Raw genomic sequence first — 20,475 nt, forward strand, 5'->3', positions numbered from 1 at the left:
GAATCCTTTATGTGTGCACTTTTTAACTTAGCCACACTAAATTTTGAAAGGTTAGGGCTGTTCTGAAGAAGCAAGGACAATAATTAGGGAAGGATTACCGGGCACTTGCTCAGCTTGATTGTTTTCCATCAATCTTTATATGAGAAGACATGGTACCTGCCATGACATACATCGCATTTAATGTACCAAACTTATTTCACAGGGAAAGGCCGTCACCTGCAATGGCATACAAGGACAGGTATCTAGCCAAACAGCCTGCAATCAGGGTTGCTGTATTTTAGGAAGATTATATTTAGGTTGTGTAGGATATGTAACCTTTTTTTTTTTTAGTTGCCAGCGTGGAATTTGGATTTTATTTATGCAGCTGAAATTTTTCAATGCAACTATCATCTTTCCAGTTTACTGTTGTCCAGTCAATTCATGTCTGAGGACTGCTAGCTATCAAATCTTACCTAGGTGAAAAAGGGTACATTAAAATGCTTAACAGGTTTAAATATTGATAAATAAGCATGAATTTTGTATTTCAAGACCAATAAGGACCTGTGGTTCCAAGGGAATGTTGCTGTTTGGAGATTGGATACTTTAAAAAACAGGACCATCTCTTTGGGCATGGGTCTCTCCTCTGTGCCATTTTTGTACACTTGTAAATAAATAGGTATTACAAAATTACCAGAAGTCTCCTATAGTTTTTTTCCTGGTAAACGCAGGACCAAATGGCAATATGTGGAGTATACAACGGGCTTATTTCTTATTTTTCGCCTCCTTTGTTCTCTACCCTTGTTACTATGTACTTAACTGGCCTTTTTAACCAACCATTTATTAAGCATTTTAGCCAGAATGAAGACTAACGATGGAAATGAGAAAGAAAGAGAGAGACAGAGAGTGAGAGAGTGAGTGAGTGAGTGAGAGAGAGAGAGAGAGAGAGAGAAAGAAGGAAAGAAAGAAATAGATCTTTGCACTACATTTCTAGCAATACTGAACAAAGATTACCAAATCAGTATGAATGAGAAAATTATGGGATGGGATGAAGGAAATTTTTTAACTTAGAAATTGTAGTGAAAGAATAAGAAGACTACAGGTGGTTACTAAACTGAATTCTTTCACCAAAAAGATTACTATGGCTAAGCAGTCTAGAGCTTAAAGTACATGATTAAATGGGTTAAATATGGAAATAGCCAAAACAAAAACATTGGTCTAGATATGACACTGTGTTTTGCTTCAGAATTATAATCTATTTCGACCAGGAATTAAGAAGTTTCAAAATAATATATATCCTGGATGTAATCATATTCTTTCTTTTAAGAAATATATTTAAAAACTGCAAAGAAGTATCTGGGAGATATTATCCTGCTGCCTCTCTAGGATGTTTGTGTTGATGCTTACTGATTATTCATGTGTCAACAAGTTGTATTTTTCTGGACTCAGAAGTTATACAAGATCAGACCTAGTTAATACTTGAATAAGACACTAATGCCAGAACTGTAGATTATTGTAGATGGGAATGTCAAAAATCATCTTAGAAGAAGACAGTGGCAAACCACGTTAATAACATTGCCAAGAAAGCTTCATGAAAGAGTCCATGAAGTCAGCAAGGGTCAGGTTTGACTTGAAGGAGATTGACCTTTAGTTAGGATTCTCACTTTTAACTCTGGTGTTTGTGTATGTGTATATCTGTGTGTGTTATTGAAATCCAATCCAATCTCTCTCAGAAGCAGGCACTAAAGCAAGCCCTAGCCCAGGGGTAGGCAACCTTGGCTCTTTTATGACTCGTGGACTTCAACTCCCAGAATTCCTGAGCCAGCTGTGTTGGCTCTGGGAGTTTAAGTCCACGAGTCATAAAAGAGCCAAGGTTGCCTACCCCTGCTAGCCCAACAAATCATTGTTCCCAAGAACAAAAATAGAATATAAAATAACTCAATTCCTTCATTGTGTTTGCCTTTTTTCTTGAAAAGGATATAAATGAAAACAGCAAAATTAAGACTAAGAGAGAGGAGTCAAAAGGATTGATCCATAGGCTGATTGTGGGTGCATTCTCATCTAATGGGAATTTCTAAAGTTTGTATTGGTCAAGATGTCTGTTACAGGATGTAAAAAGAGATTTTCACCTATCAAACTTTGTGTATGAGTAAGTAGCTAAATGTTTTTGTATATTTTTAATGGAATATGACTTGTCAGTTTGGTGAAGCTGTCTAGATTGTTCTAATTATATTTACCTTTGGTCTTTCTCTTATTCCTTAGATTGATGAGTCATATTGTTTTCGTTTCACTCCAGTGATTCTTTGATATTGAGTCTGTTCTGGGACTAATTTTGCATCACCCTTCTACATTTCTCTGTATACACGGAGAAACCACAATTCTGCAAACTAACATCGCCAGAACCAAGTAGTTATAACAACTGATTGATTTCTTTTTAGCTAGACATACTGTCCATGCTGAATTCCTAGCACAGAAGCAGTTTACAGTTGTTATTTTATATGTATATATATTATATATATTTAAGGAAAAAGAGTAACTTTTTTGAATTAGCCAAAGATGATATTTAGCTAATATTTTGACCCCAGTACTCTTCAAACAATAAAGCTTGGGAAGGTCACAGGTATGATGCTATATAACAACTTGGAAAGGATATACTGCATGCTATCATGATGGAAGCACATCTCTTTCCTAGGTACATCTTAAGTAACTGATAATGAATTAACATGAACAATAAATCAAAATCACACAATTAAAATATAGTTTCACAGAGGCTCACTCATAATAAGCAAACCTAACTACAACAGGTTTATCCAGTGCAGATGCAATTAACAGTTTTACAGATATTTGATGTACATTTGATGTCTTTCAGCTAAAATTAATTTATGATAAAATTATGTTTTTGAATGTTATTTTGGAATAAACTATTTGTTGTAAGAGAGGATTGAAGAGGAGAAAGACTAATGGAATATGTTGAGAGTGAAACCTTGGTTGGATAACATTTTGAAGGTGGTTATTCTGTCCCATGCCAGATGACACTAATAATGCTGGTTGCATTTCTTATTCTTTCTTTATAATTAGATTAATATATATTGGTTTGCTGTGAATGTTCAAATTGATTACACAGTATACCAAGTTAATGCTTATTAAGCAAGTCAAAGTACACAGTATACCAAGTCAAAATGCTAATCAATGTAAACAGAGCAAATAAGCATTAACTTATTGATAAGTTAAATAAATAACTTATTAAGTTAAATAAAATGGATTGTACCACAACTATGAAGCATATTACAGGTAGTCTTCATTTAGTGAATGCCTCATTTAGTGTCCATTTGCACTTACAAAGGAGATGAAAATGCAATTTCATGACCAATCTTTGCATTTATAAACTTTGCAGCTCTATAAACCAAAAAAAATTAAAATTAAAACCATAAGCACATTTGTAGTTTCATTTAGTGACCGTGTTGCTTAATGACCAAGTTGCCAATGGCAATTGTTGTTCCTAAACAAGTGCTACCTGTAACGAAACAGCAATGTCCAAATAAACAGCTGTTAAAGCAACAATTCACAAAGAAGATTGAAAGAAAATAGCACAGTTAGAGTCTGAAGCCTATTATTTCCTAATGAAGACAGTTGGCACATGAATGAGATATATTCACTATTTATCCCCCATTAGATGGTTCAAACAGCTGGCAGTCAGAATCATCAGCATGAACCTACGTGCCTCATGTGCAGGGTACTAGTCCAAAAGACAAATCAACAAAACAAACATTTCACCATGATAAATATCTTGCTTTGGCAGAATCAGCAATTCAAACATGGTACAGAGGCCATTGACCTACTAAAAGATAAACAAGGCACAATAAAGCAGGAAAATGCTGCCTGGGCCTTTTGCCAGGGTTTCGCTATTCAGTCATGAAATCAATGGACCAATGTATGCAGGTATTCCTTGACTAACGACACAAATGAACCCAAAATTTATGTTGCTAAGTGAGACATTTGGGTGTACGTGTGAAAAATGGTCATAATTCACTTTTTTCATTGCTGTTGTAATTTCAAATGGTCACTCAATGAATGGTTATAAGTCGAGGATTACCTAGACTCTTGTGTTTTTTTTCCTCTCTCTCTCTCTCCTTCCCTCCCTCCCTCCCTCTCTCTGTCTCTCTCTCTCCCTCCTCTCTCTCTTACAGTTCAGATAGCAAATTGTGACAGGCTAAAAATCTGTACATGACAGGCACAAATTAAACATCTTGCTATTTACCTACACACTGGTTGTTTTCATTCATTCGATACCCAAACCGACAAATGGGAGGCACTCTTCCAACAGTAGGATAATTTGGAGCAGGAGCTGGGACTGGAGGTGGTGGGTACACACTAGGTACGTAAGGATTCATATATGGGGATCGCTGGACAGGATTTGTTCGTGGAATGCATAAATAGCCACCATTTTGGTTGACACACACCATGTCTCCTCTACAGGCCTCAGCAATAGTGCGGCATTCATCAATATCTGAAATAATCCAGAAATGGAAATGTTAACTTGGCTCTTTGCTGATTGATAGTTTGTGTCTGATTAATCACTTGTTCTAACGGTCAACTAATTAATGTATTGACTTTTAATCACATCATAAATTATTTATCCTACTTTTCAATTTCAAATTTAATAGTTCAGTATAAATTTCTTTTTGAGATAATTTAAGAAAGGAAGAGGTTTACAGACATAGACTGATTTTTAATAATATCCATCCCTACCCCTCAAATGTAATACACGTGAACAGCAAGAACCGAAACCCACTAATTTCAAACAAATAAATTGAACCAAATAAATAGAATGGGCCCAAATACAGGTAGTCCTCAACTTACGACCACAATTGAGCCCAAAATTTATGTTGCTAAGGGAGACATTTGTTAAGTGAGTTTTGCCCTATTTTACAGCTTTTCTTGCCACGGTTGTTAAGTGAATCATTGCAGTTGTCAAGTTAATAACCCGGTTGTTAAGTGAATCTGGCTTCCCCATTGACTTTGCTTGTCAGAAGGTTGCAAAAGTTGATTACATGATCCTGGGACACAGCAACCGTCATAAATATGAACCAGTTGCCAAGCTCTGAATTTTGATCACATGGCCATAGGGATGCTGCAATAATTGTAAGTGTGAAAAACCATCATAAGTCACTTTTTTCAGTGTGATTGTAACTTTGAACGGTCACTAAATGAACTGTTGTAAGTTGAGGACTGCCTGTAATAAATATATAAAAGCTCAGTCAGCTGTTGATTTTAAAGTTTAGTAATATATCCATTAAATTGATATTCAGAACAATACCATGCGTGTCCAATGGGTCTTACTCACAATACCGTTAGACTGTTTCCTAAATATTATGGTTTAAAGTTGTTGTTTTCCAAGCAAAACTCAGATACAGTGGTACTGATCCAGGCTGTTAATCTCAATTTACAGAGTGCTTCATAGGGAAATGAAGCTATAGTTTTCACATGGCCTTCCCATTTATTGCAATTCCTTATGTCCCTTAAAAGCAGGCACGCTGGCTGAGGACTTCTGGAAGCTGAAGTCCATGAGTCATAAAAGGGCCAAGTTTGAAGACCTGCTTAAAAGCTATTGCATGGGGGCTGCGGAGGAGGATCCTCCAATCCTCATAAGATTGGAGGACAGAGGTAGAATAATATAGTGGGAAGAGCATTCAGGGAAAACCTTCTCCAACCTTTTCCTCCAACAAAAGCCATTGCATTATAATTGACTTCACCCATCATGCTAAGTTATAACGGAATTCATCTGTCTTTAGCTTACTATATTGCATGAGTCCACATGTTATTGCTTTAATCAGATTTATATCTTATCATAGAAGTGAATATTTGTAGCTCACGGTTGAACCGTGGGGTCTTAGGTGCTCTCTGAGCTCAGTTTTTTCTTGCAGACATTGCTATTCTAGAGTGCTACCTCACTCCCTACTAGCACTGATGATGCTACTTAGTTTGGTAAAGAAACATCTGCAAGAAAACATCCAAGATCAGAGAGTGCCAAGGTTCCCACATATCTTATCATATTGTGCAAACCTAACTATGATGAATTTAGTACGCTATAGATAGATGACTTATCTTAACAAAGTGTAAGAACTAGGTCAATATGGATGTTTTATGCAAAAGGTCAGATTAAAATTTATGCTCAGCCCTAGACTGATTTACCTTTCAAAAAGTGGAATGTTTCATTTTGGCATGTGTGATTTGTAAATTAAGACAAAATTTGCAAAACCATAGTTTGGTGAATACTCCTAGTTGGCTGTGATTACCCCATACACAGTATTAAGGCATAGACTAAATTGATCCTATTTTGGTATCCGCTGAGTAAAAATCCATCTTACCTTGCTGTTTTGTTTTCAGTAAAAGTAGAAATGGTCTGACTTCCTGTTCTTCCTCTAACCTAGAGTTCTATTTCTAATTACAAAAATGACAAACTTTTCTTGTTCAAATCACAGCATTGGCACACATGTTTTTGGTTGGCTTTTTTTCCTGAAGACAGCAAAGATTTGATTTGGCAGCTGTAGAACTTGGCTCTTATTCGAGAACTGCACGCGCCTTATATTCTTTTTTGTGTAAACATCAGTGCAAAATTTTGAACTTTCAAGAATTCATTTGAGTTCTCCTGTTAACTCTCAGCCACATTTTAGGTACTTTCATGGAGTACTAAAGTGTAAACTGACTTCAGAAAAGCACAAACAAACCAATGAACAAGATCGGACAGCAACAGCCATTTTGGAGAACAAAGGTTATTCCCATTTAGAATAATAGAGCTATGTTGTTATTTGAATATGCGTGCATCTATGTGTCCCTTTTGAGAGAAAGAATGTAAAGGCTTGGGATATAACATGCAGCATCATTAGTGTTGAGTCCGTGGCGGGAAAACAGACACGAGAAGCAGCTGGAGTTCTCAGTTTCATTTATTCAGCGTTCAGCTTACAGGAAGATGGCTTCAGCCTCGCCCAAACGCCTCGCAGCCTCTATATAGGCAACTCCCGGGGAAATGAGTTACTTTTCCCGCGCCAGCACCCGTGCATGCGCACGGCGCTGGCGACATCCTGTCTGGTCCCGGCATCTTTTGCACCTCCCGGCGACTGCCTGCACGCCCTGAGCCGTTTGCAAAGGACTCGTGACATAACACCACCCTTTCCCCCGTCCTAAAACTACTACCAACCTACAACATTTATTTTCTACGACATTTTGCTCCCCAATGTTCCACTGTTACTGGCTTTTGCTTTGCCAGCAAATGTTATGTAGTCTTCTTAGTACTTGGGAGAATTTCTTTGCTCTCTGTGACCTTTCTTAGCTTCTGGATTACTGGCATAAGTCCCCTGACTGGAGGGAGGCGTGAGCCTATTCTCTCTATTGTGCCCTGGTGTCTTCCAAGGACTGTGCCCCGATGCCTGGCCTGATTGCTTGCCCACCGGGCTCGTCAGGCCAGGGCTTCTGTTGCTTTGTGACCTGGTTGACCTGCCTAGCTGTAGACCCTCGGGCCCCTTGAAGTGATAGCCACTGCTGGGCGTCTCTGTAGAAACTCCTAGGTCAGTCCAAGACCTGTCAGGAGGCTGTCCATTCCCTGAACCCCATTCTGTGCTCGGGCTCGTGTGGGTTTCTGTACTTTCCCAAAATTCAGGTGTTCCCTGATGTGTGCTAGGGTTGTTGTAGTCGGGACTTGGTTCCTCGACTAGCTCTGTGTATGTTTGACCCCCTGTAGGATTTGGGGTAAGGTCAGGCCAACTTTGGGGATTGTGTGCCAGCTCTCTTGCGGGGAATGATTTGTTGGGATGCCCCCGGGTATCCTCCGTGACTGGAGTGCTGTGTGACGTGTGTGGAACGTGAGTATGCCCCCGGGTGACTCCCTGGCTGGAGTAGGCGTGAGTGCCTGTTGTGTGGGTAACTCCATGATTTCTTTTCGGAGCAATTGCAGAACTTGGGGACGAGCCGTTTGTGGCTCCCTCAGTGAATGGGCTAGTAGCTCTTGCCCTTCCATTTTGCTCCAAAGGGTCCCCCTCCCCCCCTGGAAAGACCCAGAGTCTCGCAGAAAAGTCTCAGCCTAGAGGCGAAGTTTGTTCGATGTGCCGACGCAGGACCTACCGTTGTCCAGGGAAACCTAGTAGGAGATGAGGACCTGTGATCCGTGACACAGAGCGGGACCATGTATGACCAGCCCGTAATTGCGAGCCAAACCGGTGCAGACCACATTAGTTGTCTAAGATTCCCTAGGATGTGAGGTAGATGAAGCAGTCTGTCCCGTATGCAACTGGTCAATCTAGTAGTAATGTTGGCGCCCCAACGAAGTTCCGCTGGACTTCTCCCTGTAGAAGTGGACGGTGTGGTGCGATAAGAAAGGAGAAAGTCAGCCAACCTGTGATGCCAGTCCCCGTAGGTGAGTCTCTTCAAGGCGTCCTTTGCGATGCGCACCATATGTTCAGCCATACCGTTGGTGGACGGGTGAAAAGGCGCAGACGTGGCATGACGACTCAGGTTTGCCTGTCAGAAAGCTTGGAATTCGGAGGAGGTGAATTGAGGGCCGTTGTCGGACACAATGACATCTGGCAGCCCGTGTGCAGCAAAAATCCCCCTCATTACCTGAATAGTCTTTGCAGTGGTGGTGGATGAGACAGGCACAACCTCAAGCCATTTTGAATGGCTGTCAACAAGGACCAAGAAGAACTGGCCCTGAAAGGGCCCAGCGTAGTCAATGTGCACCCTAGACCATGGGGACTGTGTTTCCTCCCATCTATGCACAGGAGCTTGGGGCATCTCTGGGCGAGAACGTTGGCACAGGTGGCATGCGTGTACCGTAGCCTCAATACCTTTATCTAAACCATGCCAGGGCCCGCAAAACACACGCCCGCCACGAAAACACAAACCGCAAACCGCAAAAAAAACCCCAAAACCCCGCCACAAGTGGCTTCGTGCAAGAGCCTTCATACGGACAATGCCAGGATGACCCTCGGGGAGGGATTCTAAGACCCTAGTCCTCATTGAGGTGGGAATGACAACTCTGTTTCCCCAAAGCAGACAACCCTGAGAAAGGGACAGTTCGTTCCTTTTGGACCAGAACTCTGAAACTCAGGACTAGGGCAGTGCTCAGGCCACCCGGACAGGACCCAGGAGCGGACACGTGAAAGTGTGTGATCTGTACCTGTTTCAGCGGTAACATCCCTGGCACTAAGAGGGAGCTCGGGCAAGGCTTGGTGATAGAATGTTGCAGCTGGCGCGGGTCAGCTTCACGACTGGTTACAGAAAAGCAATCCACCTGAGCCATACAGCATGGCCCATTTCTTTCCCATGCTTTGAGAGTAATGAAAAATACAATGCAGCCGAAAATAGACCACCTAAGCATTCTAGGGGAAATGATGTGGGGAGTCTGCTTACGTGTGGTAAACAGTCCCAGCAGAGGCTTATGGTCAGTGAAGACCGTTAAATGCCTGCCATATAGAAAATCGTGGAATTTTTTAATTCCAGCAACAACAGCCAGAGCCTCCCTGTCTATCTGAGCGTAGTTGCGCTCGGCAGAAGACAGTGTTCTGGAGTAGTATGCAATAGGAACCTGAGTTCCATCAGACCTGAGGTGACTCAGGACAGCTCCAACCCCGTAGGGGGACGCATCACAAGCGATGCACACAGGGAGAGACTCGTTGAAATGTGCAAGAACACTGTTAGAAGTGAGCAAGGCCTTGACTTCTTTAAAGCAAGCCTCATGCGCTTGTGACCACAGCCACACAGCCTGTTTGTCTAGTAGCCTGTGAAGAGGCTCAGCTACACTAGCTTTATGTGGAAGAAAAGAATTGTAGAAATTCAGGAGGCCTAGGAAGGCCTGAAGTTCGGCCTTAGACTTTGGCCTGGGTGCATCTAAAATAGCAGTTAGTTTGGATTCAGCAGGATGAATCCCAGCAGCATCAATTTTGAATCCCAGAAATTCAGTAGAAGGCACCCCAATCTGGCATTTGTCTTTTCTGAGCTTGAGGCCTGATTTCCTGAATCTTAACAGGACAGCCCTAAGCCTTTCAGCTAGAATGTGTGTGGAGTCTCCTGCAATCAAGACATCGTCAAAGTAGGGGCAGACCCCTGGTATACCTCGTAGTGTGTTTTCCATTACGCTTTGGAAAATCCCAGGAGCGACATTTACTCCAAACTGTAGCCTTTTTACTTTAAAGGCTCCCCTGTGGGTCACAATGGTCTGAGCTATGGCAGCATCATCATCAACAGGCAGCTGTTGATATGCTTGAGCTAGGTCAAGCTTTGCAAAAACACGCCCCCCCTTGAGAGAGGCCAGGATGTGACTGACCACAGGAACAGGATAGGCATGTTGCTGCAATGCCTTATTGAGTGTGCATTTGTAATCAGCACAAATGCGAATGTCCCCATTTGCCTTTAGAGGCGTGACAATGGGGGTCTCCCACGGGCTGGAATCAACAGGTTCTAGGATTCCCTGTTGGATTAGTTTGTCTAGTTCAGTGTCAATCTTACTTTTTAAAGCAAAAGGGACCCTTCTTGCTTTAATCCTAATGGGAGTGACAGTGGGGTCTAGCTTTAAGGACACAGGTGGTCCTTTGAATGTGCCCAGCTGGGGGCTGAAAACATCTGCAAATTCTTTGCAGACTTCCTGTAGGTCGAGTGTTTGTAAGCTGTTGAGTCCTGTGACGTGTATCCCCAGGGCCTCAAACCAATCGAGTCCTATGAGACTCGTTCGTTCACCCCCTACTACTAATAAGTCTAGTGGACCTTCAAAACTCTTGTATTGCACGTTAAGGGTGGCCTCCCCCTTAACACACACTCTTGAGTTCTGAAAATCTGTTAATACAATATCAGAAGGCCTTAACTTGGCCTTAGATCCACTTCTGGAACAAATCTTCCTAAATGTATGCAATGAAATGATGGACAGGGCAGACCCTGTGTCTAGTTCCATAGATAATGGAACCCCTTGTAGCTTCACGTTGAGTGACAGCTTTTTCTTCATGGGCTTGTGTGTGCCTGTTCTACAGATGCTTCTTCGCGAAGCGCAAAAACCTACCCTATTCTGGCTGGGGAATCTGGTACCCTTCAGGCGTTCTTCTTGGGTTTGTGCCTTTCGTCGGCCCAGGCACACAGCTGCAATGTGCCCTTGTTTACCGCATGCCCGGCAGGTAGCGGAGCGGAACTTGCAGTCGGTTCTCCTGTGGCGACCTCCACAGCCGATGCACTTGAGCGGAGCCGAAGAGCGTCCCTTCTGGTTCTCTTCCTTCGCGGGGTGTAGACGGTCGACTTCCTCGTCCGGATCCTCCTCGGAGTTTCGTCGGACGTCTTCCTGGTGCACGGACGCACCCTCTGCACTGTTTCTGATCGGCCGCATGTTTTTGACGGCGCCGCCTGCTGCTTCTTCTGCGGTGACTTCCCTTAAGGCGTCTTGGAAGGATAATTCTTCCTTTGCGAAAAGTCTCTTTTGTAGCTCTCGATGCCTTAACCCGCACACGAATCGGTCCCTCAGTCGTTCCTCGAGGTCCTTGAACTCGCAGGGCTTGGCGGCCTTCCGTAACGCGGCGATGTATTCCTTGGCTGACTCACCGGACCGTTGATCCCTTGTTCGAAGATGTGGCGCCATGAGATAACGGACACCTTGGGGTTGAAGTGCTCCTTCAGCAGCTTCTTCAGGTCTGCGTAGCTTACAGACTCTACTGGGACAGGTGCTGCAAGGTTTTCTGCGATTTCGAAGGCGTCTTGGCCGCAAACGCAAAGCAGGGTGGCCGCCTTCAAGCTATCTTCCCTCACTTGGTTTGCCTTGAAGTAGTTCTCCATTCTGGATACGTAGGACTCCCACCGCTCTGGATGTGAGACGTCGAATTCCGAAAGCCTTCCGATTTTCGCCATCTTCGGATCTTCAGGAGACGGGTCTATCAGCCAGCCTACCCCCGAATGCGCACCGGATTGGCGGGCAGCTGCCGAGTCGACGCCGTTCCTCTTCCGCCGCTCAGGACTCCTTGGGTAAGCTTACACTTCTTCCTTTCCAGGTAGTGCAAGGCATCCCACCTTCGTCGCCAGTGTTGAGTCCGTGGCGGGAAAACAGACACGAGAAGCAGCTGGAGTTCTCAGTTTCATTTATTCAGCGTTCAGCTTACAGGAAGATGGCTTCAGCCTCGCCCAAACGCCTCGCAGCCTCTTATATAGGCAACTCCCGGGTAAATGGGTTACTTTTCCCGCGCCAGCACCCGCGCATGCGCACGGCGCTGGCGACAGCCTGTCTGGTCCCGGGCAGCTTTGCACCTGCCCGGGACTGCCTGCAAACGCCCGAGCCGTTTGCAAAGGCTCGGGACATAACAATTAGCATTTGAGAATCATGACCTCTTTTCCACAGCAGGAGATATGCACTGGTGAAAACAGAATAATAGCCATTCTGACCTTTTAGGATATGATTTATCACATAACTCATAGAATAGCAGATTCTGGGCAACTGCTGCAAAATCCTGGAAATAGCTTATTCAGCATGATCCTTGGATAAGATTAGCTCCTATTAGAGTTGAATAATGCTTTATAAATTTGTTTTTGTGTTAGATTTATCTTCAATAGCAAATAAAGATGCCTATATGAATAACAACAATAATGAGGATGAAGAGAAAGAGGAAGCTGCAATTTCCCAAAACTCCCTTGTAGCAGCTGGGAGGACTGTAAACATGGCTGCTCCACAAAGAGCCCACAACACTGAAATGGTTGGATGATTAGAAGAGGAGACCACCAAGTCTCTTGCATTGTTCAGGCAGGACCAAAGTGACCCAGAAGTCAAATGTTGCCTCTGAATGATTGTACTCCAAAAATCACTGAGAGACAGATCAAAGAAGTGGATGGACCAGGAAAAAAAATGAGTTGGATTTAATAAAACTGACATTTATTTATTTATTTATTAAAATTTATAGATTGCCCCACTCCCGCAGGACTCCGGGTGGCTAACAATAAAAACATAACATAACTTAACATTTAAATTTAAATGATATCACCAATACTGTTAATTAAATATTTTAAAACAATTATTTTCCAGTTTTTCTTTTCTATTATAAAATGATTATGATTTGGCCATACTGTTTAGAGGTCTACATGTGGCTGTGATCCTTGAGTTTCAGGCTTTGCATTCTTGTTTCAGAGAATTAACTCTTCTAAATTCCTATGACAAACTTTTCTGCCCAGTGTCATGGATGACAACTGCCATCACTTGTAAACAGGATGGACATTTTTGTGCCTGGCTGGAAATGATAATGAGACATGTAGGCCATACATCTGGAGGACATTAAGTTAGCAAAGCATGCTAAATACTATTTAGAAACACATGTCATATTGGCATTACTTGAATTATTCCACTATTTACAAGTGGGACTGATGTGATGAAGGAAGAAAACTGTCATTGTGTTGATTATTAGAAGTAAGCAGCGGGCTACCACAAGGCTCTGTCTTAGGTTCAGTACTCTTCAATATCTTCATAAATGACTTAGATGAGGGAATTGAAAGGGAACTCATCAAATTTGCAGGTGACACCAAACTGGCAGGAATAACCAACACCCCAGAAGATAAACTCAGGATCCAAAAAGATTAGACAAACTTGAACAATAGTAACTATCCAACAAAATGAATTTCAATGTGGAGAAAAGCAAAATTTTACATTTAGGCAGGAAAAATCAAAGGTACAAGTACAGATTGGGCAAGACCTGGCTCAAAAACAGTAACTGTGAGAGGGACCTTGGAGTTCTGGTCTAGTGGACAATCACTTGACTATGAGCCAGCAGTGTGCAGCAGCAACCAAAAAAGCTAATACAATCCTGGGTTGTATAAACAGAGGCATAGAATCAAGATCACACGAGGTATTAGTACCGCTTTACAAAACCCTAGTGAGACCACATCTGGAATATTGCAACCATTTTTGGTCACTATATCACAAAAAAGATGTTGAGAGTTTGGAAAAAATTCAGAGAAGAGCAACTAAGATGATCAAGGGCCTGGAGACTAAAACATCGAAGAACGGCTGCAGGACTTGGGTCTGGCTAGTCTAAAGAAAAGAAGAAATAGAGGAGACATGATAGCAGTATTCCAGTATTTGAGGGGCTGCCACAAAGAAGAGGGGGTCACGTTATTCACCAAAGCACCAGAGGGAAGGATGAGAAACAATGGTTGGAAACTGATCAAAGAGAGAAGCAACTTGGAATTAAGGAGAAATTTCCTGACAGTGAGGACAATTAACCAGTGGAACAGTTTGTTTCCAGAAATTGTGGGTACTCCATCACTGGAGATTTTCAAGAAGAGACCAGACAGCCACTTTTCTGAGATGGTATAGGTTCTCCTGCTTGAGCAGGGGGCTGGACTAGAAGACCTCCAAGGTGCCTTCTAGCTCTACTCTATTCTATTCTATTAGATCTGCATCAGAATCAATGTATTATCTAAATACATTGTTCTATAAATCTGTTTAATAAATAGCTTACCTGATTGTGTTGTTGCCATCGTGTGTGTTGTGAGGGTTGGGGGGTTGAACTGTAGATTTTTAACTGGATTTTTAATGTTGTATATCATCCAGAGTCATTGTATGCAAGTTGGGCAGCTATATAAATGTATTTAATAAACAAATAAATATTTTTCCCATAAGTTCCATAATATTTTAGTTCTATATCTCTATTTAATAGTTTCACTGCAGGCTTTCAATAGCAGCAGTCCTATTTACTTTTTGCTCTTATTGTTTTATTTTCTTTATTATAAAGCAGGACTTCAAAATTAATCTTTTTGTAGCCATATTGGATGTTGTATTTCAAATTCAGCAATCAAGACATTGATTCTTCCCTTTCATGGTCAGTTCCAATTAAATGAGTTGAATCTAGTCATATTCATTGGAAGATGTAATTAATAAATCATACTTTTTCATACTGAAAAATATAAAACATAACCCGAAGTTTCCAGCACACATAGCTTATACTGTATCATGTGTTATAATATTAGCTGAGAGGAACAGGTATAATCAAAATCTTACCTAAGCATTGGCCTGACACACGCTCCATCTCAAACCCATTTGAGCATTGTTGCTAAACAGAAAATAAAAGAGGATCAAACAATGAACAATTGGAAGAATGCAAAATTATAAATCAGAGAGGATATCATGCTTTTCTTTTTCCCTTGGTAGCAGTGAAAAAACCAGCTACCAAGATGAGATGATATAGCCACATGCATTTTTTATATTTGGTAAAGTTTATAATGAATCTAATATTGTGTCATTTTTCTCTTTCCCCTATGCCAGCTCATGTAATCCTTTCTCTTCTTTCTCACACAGCCTGTATCTCACCTGTGTCATTCCATGACTAATGAGACAGCCAACAGCCATGAAAATGGGCATTAACCTGCAAGAGATATAACAAAGTTATTATATGGATATTCACTATGGTGATTTAAAGTAAATAGAAACCAGCTGTTTTTTAACATAACAGGACAGCTTCCAAAATTATATATATATATAGTGCAACAAACTTGAAACAAACAAAAAATAAGAGAGCCAATTTCAATTCAATCAGAATAGAGCTGGAAGGGATTTTGGAGGTCTTTGAATCCACACCCCTGCTCAAACAGGAGACCCTATTCCAGTGGTGGGATTCAACTATGGGAACAACTGGTTCTGTGTGTGGATGCCGCTTCTGGAAGTCCATTCTGGGCCTGGGCAACAAAAAATTAGTTACCAGTTCTGCCAAAGTGGTGCAAACCAGCTGAATCCCACCACTGCCCTCCATTTCAGATAGGTGGGTGTCCAGTCTCTTCTTAAAAATCTCCAGTGATAAAGCACTTACAACTTTTGAAGGCAACCTGTTCCTCTGGTTAATTGTCCTCACTGTTAGGAAGTTTCTCCTTAAATCCTGGTTGCTTCTCTCCTTGATTAATTTCCATCCATTGTTTCTTGTCCTGCCCTCTGGTGCTTTGGAGAATAATTTGACCCCCTCTTCTTTGTGGCAGCCTCTCAAATACTGGAATACTGCTATCATGTCATCCCTAGTCCTTTTCTCTAGACTGGCCCTACCCAATTCTTGCAACTATTCTTCATATGTTTTGTCTGGTTAAGGTACTGTCAACAATGGCTGCAGCCATTTCCCTTGTCCTAAGTTGCCATAGGATTGGGAAGGGGATGGAGGATTTCTGCTAGTCTAAACATTTTACCGTCCTGTGGGAAAACAGGAGACTGTGATGGTTGACTTTGTGCCAGCCACTCTCTCTCAGCCCAATTTACCTCTTGAATTGCTGTGGGGAAAATAAGAGGGGGGAGGAGTATGAAGTATGTTCTCTGCCTTGAGTTATTTATAAAAACAATAAAGGCAGAATAAAAAAAATTAAAAAACGAAACAAAAACTTGGAGGGCTTCCCAACCATGAGCTAAATGTAAATAATCTCAGTACTGCATTCTGACAATATATCCCAATACCTGCAATAATTTAAAGCAGTGGTTCTCAACCTTTTTAATGCCGCGACCCCCAACCGGTCGTAAGTCGAGGACTACTCAACTGGTGCAGCACCGTTTGCAGAATGGGACTTTTGGCGGGCTCAGCAGGGCAGAGACAGCCTGGACAATTCCTATTGGCTTTGGAAAGCCAATAGAATTAGACTCTATTCAAGAGAGTCTATTCTATTGGCTTTCAAAAGCCAATAGAATAAAAGAGAGTAGCACAGCTAAGGAAAAAGGGGAAAAAATGGCGGACTGCGTTGTTTGGCGACCCCCGTGAAATGGTCGTTCGACCCCAAATGGGGTCCCGACCCACAGGTTGAGAACCACTGATTTAGAGCTAACATGGCAGAACTAAATCAGTTTGGTGTAGTGATTAAGACATCAGGCTAGAAATCGGGAGACCATGAATTTGAATTCTGCCTTAGGTACAAAGCAAGCTGCTGACCTTGGACCACTCAGTCTCTCTCAGCCTTAGGAAGAAGGCAATGCCAAACCATTTCTGAAAAGTCTTGCCAAATAAACTGCAGGGATAGTTCAGACAGATGCCAGGAATCAGCATAGATTTAGACACCATAAACAAAACAAACAAACAAACAAATGGCAGAATAACAGAGATTGAAATTGCCAGGAACACTAACTCTTTATCATTCTGTGTTATTTTGCTGTTTGTTTATTTATTTATGATAGCTTCACATTATATAGAGTATAAATATTATATACAAAACAGAGACTGAAATCAGGTCTCAAATAGTCAAGAGACTGACAGCTCAGAGGCAAAATGTACACTGTTTGCTCCCCATATCTGAGGAACCAGGATCTCCAACAGAACAGCCTCTGGCAGCAGTGTCTTCTAGAGATGTTAGGACTATAAGTCTCAAGTATCCTGTTGGTCAGAAATTCTCAGCATTATAGTCTGAGCATTCTAGAGCAGGGGTGTCAAACTTGCAACGTCATGTGATGTGTCGCAACATATCGTGACTTTTTTGCCATTGCTGGCAATCGGGTGAGCGCAGTTTCACTATGATGCATCCGGCCTGCGGGCCGTCAGTTTGACACCCCTGTTCTAGAGGGTACCACATTAAGGAAAACTGCTGGAGAAAAGTGGCTGCAATTCAGAAGCGTTGTCATCTTTTCCTTTCCAGCTATTTTTTTCTGTTCCACATGGTCCTCTCACTGTATTTTTTTCACCAAGGAAAAACCCATGGCTCATCACTCAACAGGATGACAGCCATTGATATGGATGAGGATGAGGACAGTAGAATCTGAGCAGGAAAAATGGGTAAGGATGTTGGGAGCTATAGTCCCAACATAATCAGAGGCACTCATCTGGGAGAACCTTCTGCATCATCTATCATGTCCTGCTGTATTTTTTTTCTCTTAAAATCTTTGCCGAGAGATGGTCCAAGTACAAAGGCAGACTGCATATCCCAAAGAAAGATTGTATTCCAAAAGAAGATTGTAAATTGTGGTCTTACTAAGACCACAATTAGAATATTGCAGCCAGTTTTGTTTACCATACTATAAAAAAGATGTAGAGATTCTGGAAAGAGTGGGGGGGAAAGCAACAAAGATGATTGGTGTCTGGAGGCTAAAACATATGAAGAACAGTTGCAGGAATTGGTTTGTCTAGTCTAATGAAAAGAAGGACTAGGGATGATATGATAGCAGTGTTCCAATATTTGGGGGCTGCCCAATGGTGGGATTCAGCCGGTTCGCACCACTTTGGCAGAACCGGTAGCTAATTTTTTGTTACCCAGGTCCAGAATGGACTTCCAGAAGCGGCATCCACACAGAGAATCAGTTGTTCACATATTTGAATCCCACCACTGGGGCTGCCACAAAGAAGAGGGGATCAACCTATTTTTCCAAAACTCTAGAAGGCAAGTCAAGAAACAATAGATGGAAACATCAAGGAGAGAAGAACCTGGAATTAAGAAGAAATTTCCTAACAATGAGAACAATTTAACCAGTGGAATGGCTTGCCTTCAGAAATTGTGGGTGCGCCATGACTGGAAGCTTTTAAGAAGAGATTGGACAGCCACTTGTCTAGAATGGTATAAGGTTTCCTACTTGTGCAGGGGCTGGACTAGAACCCTTTCAACTCTTGTTATTCTGCTCTGTTAAGGAAGAATCATTTCACAGGACTGGCATAAGTGACAGCCAGTATCTAATTCAACCGGACATTGTAGCCAATCTGGGCACCCTGAAAAACATATTCACATCTTCCAATGACTGCAAACATATATGGATTAGAATCATGTCTCATAAGAACTTTGAGTGCGTGCATGACTAGAACATAAGAAGATAAATAATTACTCTGCTAAAGCAGGAAAAATTTCTGCTGAATCCAGAATCTTTTCTATAATAGCCAGCCTGATGCCATTAAATAATTTCCCCTCCTAAGATAGAAAAACTCTATTAGTTGTGTCTACTGCTTGAGAGGGAGTCATTTTCAGAGGCATTAAAAGAAAAACGAAAGGCCATACCTGAGGTAAAGTAAATCTAGCAGCATGTAACTGAAGGTGCCAGATATTTTCCCCCTCATTTTTGTATCTCTTCCTCTGTTATGTCTTCTATTCAAAATCTAAACTGTATATTCTTTAGCACAGTGATTTATCCTTTATGAAACCCCACAAAGAACATTGAGCAAAGCCATAGAGACACTAAATAGCAATATAAAAACCAATCCAATATTGTTTTATCATTTCAGTTACTTCTTCTTTTTCCCAGCAATTTTTTTTTCCTAGTTTGCAAAATAAGAGAAATGTCCTCCTATAAGAGTGCAGTCTGGAACTACTTCAAGATAGTTATATTCACGGGGAAAAATAATAGACACAGCATATGAGATGTCGGTTCAGTTCCCTCAGGAGAAATTGAGTTAGTCAACAGCATATTAGTGGAAAATATTTTTTTTAAACATTCCGTTGCTGTAAACTGATTTTGATCTACAATAAATGTTGAGGCACTTCTGCACAAAAACTTTTTATAGATTCTGTAAATGGATGGCTCCAGTGATAAACAGCTGGATTCAGTACAAAGAGGCTGTCAGATACTAGATCTGCATAATACGAAAGGAATAAAATTATTCCTCCCCTCTCCCGCACAATCTCTTTCAAATAGAATGGCATGTATAAGTTAAGCAGCTGACTCAGAACTGCATTCAGCAAAGTATCCAAAAAGAAACAAAATAGTAACGTAACACAGAGAACATACCTTTTAAATGCTGTCATGTCCAAAACTGATGAATAAAGCCAAGGAGGTAAAACAGTAATGCCCGTACAGCTGAATATCTAAAAATGCTTTTGTACATTAAATCTTTTGCTAGAACTTCAGACCTACCATCATTTAATTTCCAGAGAATAAAAGGCCAAATCATAGAGAAACGGGGAGAGAGAAAGAGAGACAGAAAGAATGAGGGGAAGAAAGGGGAAGGAAGGAGGAGGGAGGGGAGGAGAGGGAAGGGAATCAGAGAGGTCTGCTCCTCCTCAGACACTGGAGTGAACACAGCAAAAGCACCTGGTTTTGCTTAGTTCCCTTCTGTAATTCAGCATTAAACCAATTGGAGGAGGAATGTTAAAAATGAATACTTCATTTTCTAAGTATGTTAAAACAATGCAAATGGGAGGCCTCAATTTAGGGACAGCTGGTTTAGATTAGAGAGCTCACCAACTGGCTAGACTCCTTACAACACTCCTAAGAAGCCTGTCAGATGAAAAATAAAGTGAAACAAATAAAAGCAAGGGGAACACTTCCTAAGCAGTGTAATGTAGGTCTGGCAACATTGGCATGAGCAATCAGCTTCTATCAAGATCTTTTAGAGAGATCTGCAAATATTGAGTTGTTCCTCTAGAATCTTGACTGCCTGGGACTTCTAGAATTGTAGCCCCAGCATATCTGGAAGGCATCAGGTTGTGGAAGTCTGCTTGAGAATGGCCTTACTTGAGGCTGTGAGGAATAAAATTCAACTCCAAAGGTATTGGAAAGCAAAACAAGATTTATTGAAGAGTTTGCAAAGGCTGATGGATCTCTATATCTGCAAT

General features: G+C 41.6%; 1 protein-coding gene across 1 annotated transcript in view; it reads right to left on the bottom strand.

Annotated features, from left to right (window-relative positions):
• The window catches only part of FBLN5 (fibulin 5), a 58,433-nt gene extending 38,307 nt beyond the window's left edge, over positions 1 to 20,126 (bottom strand). Inside the window, exons 1-4 of the mRNA XM_039346961.1 lie at positions 19,649 to 20,126; positions 15,293 to 15,347; positions 14,984 to 15,035; positions 4,235 to 4,483 (exon numbers count right to left, since the gene is read on the bottom strand). Of these exons, the coding sequence (XP_039202895.1) occupies positions 4,235 to 4,483; positions 14,984 to 15,035; positions 15,293 to 15,347; positions 19,649 to 19,665 (373 nt within the window). The 5' untranslated portion in view covers positions 19,666 to 20,126. The remainder of the gene's footprint in view (positions 1 to 4,234; positions 4,484 to 14,983; positions 15,036 to 15,292; positions 15,348 to 19,648) is intronic.
• Between the last annotated feature and the right edge of the window lie 349 nt (positions 20,127 to 20,475).

The sequence above is a fragment of the Crotalus tigris genome, unplaced genomic scaffold (genome assembly GCF_016545835.1).
Source record: "Crotalus tigris isolate CLP2741 ecotype Arizona unplaced genomic scaffold, ASM1654583v1 scf7180000018040.1558517, whole genome shotgun sequence".
Lineage (NCBI taxonomy): Eukaryota > Metazoa > Chordata > Lepidosauria > Squamata > Viperidae > Crotalus > Crotalus tigris.